The 7,246-nt window shown below is 38.1% G+C and overlaps 1 protein-coding gene across 1 annotated transcript in view; it reads left to right on the top strand.

The window, feature by feature from the left end:
• Positions 1-458: 458 nt before the first annotated feature.
• Positions 459-7,246, top strand: part of LOC106940741 (E3 ubiquitin-protein ligase Itchy-like) — a 19,299-nt gene continuing 12,511 nt past the window's right edge. The window contains exons 1-2 of the mRNA XM_015023559.1: positions 459-641; positions 6,189-6,280. Coding sequence (XP_014879045.1) covers positions 6,211-6,280 — 70 coding nt within the window. The 5' untranslated portion in view covers positions 459-641; positions 6,189-6,210. The remainder of the gene's footprint in view (positions 642-6,188; positions 6,281-7,246) is intronic.

Here is a 7,246-nt window from a genome sequence, read left to right as displayed (position 1 = left end):
CTAAACATTTCATACTAAAAACAGTGTTTTTTGTAATTCAGAATTACAAATCAAACATACATATTTCTGAATATAAATTATCATAATAACATTTTTTGAAAGCTTGTTCTTACAGTACATTGTAGGCTATATCAAATTATTTGCCGTTATGATTCCCATTTGCACCAATAAATCCATAAAATATGACTGCTGACTAAATCAAAACAACTTATTTTTAACATAAAACATTAAACATATTTTCCTTAAAAACAGTAGACAAATTCAATCCTATTTGGGACTTATGCTTTTATGACAACTTAATTCTGTAAACAAATAAAATACTTGGCAAATAAAAATACTTCTCCGGCGCACATTAAATAGTTTAACAGGTGAGAAATGGAGCCGTAAATGCGTCAGTATGTTTACTAATCGCTCATTGGTCCAATCAGTCTGTTATCTGATCCAATCAAAGAGCGAAGGGGGTGACTAACATGCGCCCCACCTTGTTTCGATCACGTGACGAGAGCTCACGAAGATGGTGGAAGTTTCTTCTTCCTCTGAGTGAGACACCCCGATAGAAACCCAAACATCCAGTCGGACCAGGGCTGGGAGGACGTTCCAGTGTCGCCAAAAACATCCTTCAAACCTCCATTTGGTTCTCGGTAAGACTAAAGCAAATACCTGTTTGTCTCGGTAAGGTAGATTGGGGTTTCATTCTGCCATGATGATACAGGCCAGCAGGCTCTCAGGCTGATACGGCATCAGGTTGTCAAATCTGAAGACTTGCTGACGTTCAACACGTACACCGCAACTACACCAGCCCAGAAAATACAACTGCTCACCGTGACAGCTCACCGTCTCACTCTCCGAGCGGGACTTACTGTTCCCGGTGCTCGGCTACATTTGTTAGCACATTACCAGTTCGAGCAAGTTATGTAATGTTTGTCATGTTTATTAGGCTAGGGTGCCAGAAAAGGCTAGTGGAGGCTCGAGCAAGTAGAGAAAAGTGTCCCCTTCGTGATTTGAAACCTTTGTGTAGTTGGATATTCTTTAACTTCTACATATGAGAACTAATAAAGTAAACCCATTAACTTTGTAAAACCCAGCTGTCAGAAATGTTTTCCATTTACAAGGAAAGTGTCGACCACACCTGCTACTGAGTCACTTAATGAGTTGTACAGCTGGCTAATTACGTTCACCAGCAAAATACAAGGCAGTATCGGTGCCATTGAACTATTTTGTCACACTCTTTTTGACAATGGCTTTCTAATGGCCACTCTTCCAAAATTGAATGAATCATTATTGATATTTTTTTTAATTTTCAAAAGTTGACAGAAACTTAAACTTCTCTTAGGCATTGTGGGACATTGTGAATTTGTGGTGAAATTCAACTTTAGCAACCAATAATGTGTTGAAACCCATTTAGGTGTTCTAATTTGTTATAGTACAAGCAGAAAATGACCAAGTTCACAGGTTGCAATCTTTTCTCCATCTTGAAAAAAAATGGTGGCCCTGTGTACTGACCAATAGGTCACCTCCTGCATATTTATTTCGAAAGCCAGCCTTTATCATTGATATGTCATTTTCTGTTCCTCCATAAAATAAGAATATGCTTTTATTGCCCATTACTACCAAGAGCCCTGTGTTGGGTCTCTGATTAATACTCTCCTTGCCAGCCCTGTTAGCTTAGGTGGGCAGTAGTTTTACCATACTCTATTTTCAGATGGTGCTATGTGAAATGTTTAAAGCTTGGAAAATTATTTTATATCAGTCTGTTTTTTAAATGTTGCAGCCATCTCCCTGACCTGTTTGCTATCTAACAAACCTGTAAGAATTTCATAAAACATTTGGATTTATGATAAGATTACTAAATACATGTCCTAATTAATAAGTAGGATAGGATGCTAAAAGAAAATATTTTATATGTATATTTTTTGTTTCATTATAGTCTCATTTCTGTGCGGAAAAGGCTGTTAAACAGTCCCATTGATTGCTTTTTTTCTTCTTTTTTTATCCCTTTGAATCTTTTCCCAGAGTGAGTTAGTGTGAGCAGGCAGAAGTGTGGATGAATGGAGTCTTTTCTGTAGCTGTGTGCTCTGTCTGAATGTAGCTGTGAGCGCACAAGTCCTGCAGAGACAGCAGCATGGTACCAGAGATTCTCTCAGCAGTTCCCGCTCACCATGCTGTTTGATGCCGTTTGTCCTCCACCCTGCTGTTTCCTAACCAGACAGAGAGGTGGTGAGAAAGCTCTTGGTGGTCACTGTGTAAAATGTGGCGACAGTCTGAGTCGGAAGGTCTGCTTTCCATTAGCTGCAGATCAAGTAAAGAAGCTTTCTTTGGCTTTCAGATTGCATCTCTGGTATGGATGCACCGATCCACTTTTTTCACTTCCGATATCGATACCAATATCTGAGGCTTACTATGGACCAATACCGGTCTGATACAATTCAAATGACACACATGATGGAGTTCTAGTTACTCTAAATACAGGCTGATTGTCACTAAATAAATGAAAAGTGCTTAAAGCTTTTGAGAAATTGACAGAAGCAATGTCATAGGTCAAGACAATAATTCCCTCCATCAGTAAAGTAGGATTATTTTTCCCAATGTAAGAGTTTTTTTTTTTCTCTGCACTTAGGCTATGAAATTTAGCTCAAGTAGGAACTGCTGTCTCTTTATTTCAAATCAAAGCAATTATATCATGATAGTAAAAATGGTGATATTTCATTGTTCATGGTTGTCATTGTAAAGTGAAAGTCTCACTCTGGCCCAGTTGAGGGTTGGGTAGTTTTGTTTTCAGGGAGCTGCTAACCCTGGTCCCCTGTCAGCTGACCTAATGACATGGCTGCTGCAGCGAAAATGGCAATGGACTCGGCAAACACTTGACTTCAGGCGCTCTAGAGCAGTGTTTTTCAACCACTGTTCCGCGGCACACTAGTGTACCTTTGAGTGATCGTCAGGTGTGCCGTGGAAATTATTCAATTTCACCTACGGTACCGTATTTTCTGGACTATAAGCTGCTACTTTTTTTCCTAAACTTTGAACCATGCGGATTGTAGCCCGGTGCGGCTTTTCTGTGTATTTTTCGTCAACCACCAGGGGGCTCTCAGCAGGAAGTGAATCATTAGAAGTCAAAATTGTAAATCAAAGAACAACGCATTAATTTTCATTTAGAACAACCACATGCTAGAAGCAGGCACGACGGAGAAATGTTTTCAAACTCATATGGTGCAGCTTTTAAGTTGAGGGCTGTCAAGCTGCCACTACAGGATGGAAATAAAGCCGCTGCACTTAAGCTCGGTGTGAACGAAACCATGGTTAGTAGTGGCTAGCGGCGTAATCATGTAATTTTCTTACCACTAGATGGCAGTAGGTACAGAGCATTTTACATTAAAACAAGAGATGCATGAATGTTACAGGTAGCGGTGAGAGCATCGTATCTAGCAAGACTGTGACGACAGTGATGGAAAAGACAGTGAAGCTCAGCAGTAGTTGGAAAGAACAGGGTCCATTTCCCACATCATGTCTGTGTGAAGTGAGCTTCTCAAGCCTGGCTACTATAAAAACTGAAACCAGAGAGAGACTGACAGCTGTTGAGGAAGAGCTTTGTCTTTCTTCAATTTCTGCCAGGAAATCAGCTGTTTTCATCCAAACATGCACAGGTTTCACACTAGATGGGTAAAATATACAGATATTGACATTTTGTACATGCAAATCTTCATATTGTAACAGTGAAATGTTTCCCAAATATTATTGTTTCTTTCAGAATAAGAATTATTTTCTGTATTCTGGTTAAAAGAATGCTTGTGGATTAGTTTGTAAAACACTTTGAAGTTTTCTACAACTTCTTTAAATTTAAGACCACATTGTTGTGGCACTGTTCAGGTGTATTTTTGAAGTGGACATGTTACGTGCAATTTGAAATAAGAAATGTAAAATGTGATAAAGATACATTTTTGTGTTTATTTGATTCCTATTCAAGACACTTTGATAAGAATGACTATATGTGTAATATAGGAGGCTACAGAGTATCTTTGTTTACATTTTTGGTTGGTGGTGTGCCTTGAGATTTTTTCACTTAAAACAGTGTACCTTGGCTCAAAAAAGGTTGAAAAACACTGCTCTAAAGGCAGGACTGTGAGAAATGCCGAGCTGAAGGCAATTGGGAACATCGTGACATAATGGTTTTTATTTTCAACATGAGTCAATAAAAAGTGGCGCAGTACAAACACATTTGGATGTAGTCACCGATCTGTGATTTGAGGTGGTTTGTGGAGTCTCCGCTGTCACAGTGGAGAGTTTCAAACATGTCAACACTTCAGTGTTGGCTACGTAGACATCCTGAAGTTTAAAATTCAGCGAACACCCAGGCAAAGCAAAGCTAACCTTCTTCTGGATCTTCAATGTCGGCTGTTGCAATGAATTATTGACCAAGATCAAAGCCATGGTCGGAGTGAAAGTTTAGCTAGGAGCTGCTCGGTTTCTCTGGCGTGCATTCCTGACAAGCTGGAACAGGGACCATGCATTATTTAGAACCACTCTACGTGAATAAAACAGATTCAAGGACAGATTGCAGAATCTGGTTCCTGTACACATGTCCTGATTCCTTGGGATTTGACTTGTTGTGTTTTTTGTTGCTATAATATGGGATTCACATCATTCATGAATGCCCTGCGTTATAATTTGCTTCCTGGTTTTGGAGCAGACTCCTGTCTGCTTAGCACCACATATGCATTCGAACCACACCAGAATTCACCTCAGTCAGATCTAGATCTAGGTTTGTAGGTGGACCAGAGTTTGCTTTTTTGGTCTGCATCAGAGTTCAATTGTTCATTTACATCTCCCCAAATGAACCAGATTTTCTAGGCAAACAAACTAGAGTTTGATTAAAGCTGTCTAAACAGTCTTACTCTATATCTGCATCTATACCTATACCTGCATGATCTTTGATTACCTTTTTTTTTGTATATATATTTTTTATTTTAGTAAAACGGAGAACATTTTGGACTTGTGCTTTAAAGCTAGAATCTGCTGGTCAGACCTCAAGGATAAGGAGAAATGAGTATCTGTCTGGATACTGCTAACTTCACTTCAGTGTTGGTCTGAACTGTGAACGAATATTATTTATAGATGTCTAATTCACTCTTAGAATCAGATTTGTTTGAGTTTAACGCGTAAAGCATAAAGATGGTGTATGTTGGCCTTTGTCCTCTTATCTGTCGCAACGGTGAAACTTCCATTCCATTCACCTAAAGGCCTGACTGGTAACTCGTCTAGTCATTTGTGTTTAAATATGCCTCTGTGTTTTGGATTTCTACTTTCTGTTAGTGTTAGAAATTCTGGGGGGAGGGGGGTATAATAACCAAATATGTGTCTATAATCATCCAGTCTGTAGTTTTAACATCAGGAACAGGAATGAAAATGTATTTTTAATGTTTCCATTTCCTGAATCTGAGATGAGGCCTGTCATGACACCAACATTTACTGGACGATAAGTTGTTCCAGAAGATGTATGGATGAACGATAATATTGGTGTTTTTGAGACTGTCTTCAAGTAATATAAAGGTAAAAGAACATATTCTCAAAGACTCATAAACTTTAAATTCTAACAAACCTTTAACACTGGAACTGGAAGACAAATGAAATTTCCAAAATAAACAGAAACAACAAATAAATCAAGACTCTGTAAATAAAATTGTCCTTCAAAAAAAAAAAGATCCAGTTGAGACCAAAGAAGTAGACTGAAGACTTTTATCAACCAGTTTTTGGTACAAAGAGAGAGAGAAACGAGAAAAAAGATAATTCATGCAATTGGAAATTATAGAGATCATTTTAATTTATCATGCAGTTAATGGATTATTGCTTATTGTGACAGGCTTACTGGAGGGCTTCATTTTTCAAATCTCATTAGAGGCAACTGGACCAAAAAGGAGATCACAGTTGCATATGTAGAAATTCATTAATCTGACGTTTTCAATCAGTAACATCTGATGAATTCACATAATTTACAATTTGAGCACCAAAATTCATAACAATGAAAAATAATTTATCTGATATACAATAATTAACTGCATAAGCATGAAATGGAGTGTATACATATAATGAATTGCAGCTAGTTGTGAAATCTGAATTGGCGACGGCATGAATTATCCCAAAGCTATAGGAAACTGCTTGGTTTCCACCTTCTTGATGTGTTCTCTTCCCTTCAGGCCCTCTTCCCAGCCCTATGTCATGGCCAGTGGAGTCACCAAGTCAAGCACCTCCAACGGGTACCCACCAAAGGCACAGCTACAGATCACTGGTAAGGTTTAACACTTGGTTTTATGTGGAATTAGGTACAGGAAGGGGAAAAAAATGGTGGTTGAACCATGAGCTCTTTCAGTTTTCAGATTTTTGTCTTAAGAAGCACAAGGTAATGAAACTATAGCATGACTGTTCCTCACAGATAACAAGTCTGAAACGCCCTCTAACTTTGGACCAAAGTAAACATAGTCCACTTCTCTTTGTTAATGGACTTTGGATTCCACTGTAGACTATAATGTCAGCACTAATTGTTATTATTCTGAGTAATGTCCAGGTACTTTTACATGTCCGTATTGTAGTTGTTGGAGTACAGCAAACTTCACACTTGTGCAAGTTAATCTTTGGTCATCATTTTGTTAGTTGTTTTTTTTTTTTGTTTGTTTGTTTTCTTTACTGCTCTTACTGTAGATATGCACAGGTTAAAATGAGCCATTTTCTGATTTATGAAGACTAACGCATGTCTGGTTTACTTAAATAGTATGCTCATTTATGTCTCCTGTTTTGAATAGGAAATGAAAGGCTCCTCTGTGTCAATTTTACCCAGGGTACATTACACTGTAAAAACAGAAAATCTTACCAAGTACTTTGCCTAGATTCTAGTGTAAATACCTTAATACATTTGAAATGGGACAAAACTAACTTGCAAAACTTAAACAAGTTATAAGAGGTTGTCAATAATTCCTTAATATTGATGAAAAAGTTCCACTTTCACTGGCAGATTATTTCACTTGCAACATGAGAAAAATGTCTTGAAAACTAGTACTTTATTTCTCAATATTAAAAATGTATTGACTTAAAACGAGACCTTACATCTTGCTGAAAAGTTACTTGTAAGTTTGCTTTGTCACATTTCAAGTGTACCAAGACATTTACACTAAACTCTAGACTAGCGGTTCTCAACGTGGGCGGTACCGCCCCCAGGGGGTGTTCAGAGTACGGCAGGGGGCGCTCGCGGACATTTTTA

The sequence above is a fragment of the Poecilia latipinna genome, unplaced genomic scaffold (genome assembly GCF_001443285.1).
Source record: "Poecilia latipinna isolate Pla-1442-1.1 unplaced genomic scaffold, P_latipinna-1.0 Scaffold3340, whole genome shotgun sequence".
In the NCBI taxonomy this organism is placed as follows: domain Eukaryota; kingdom Metazoa; phylum Chordata; class Actinopteri; order Cyprinodontiformes; family Poeciliidae; genus Poecilia; species Poecilia latipinna.
The sequence above is the reverse complement of the archived record's forward strand: the minus strand, read 5'-3'. Positions and strand labels throughout refer to the sequence as shown.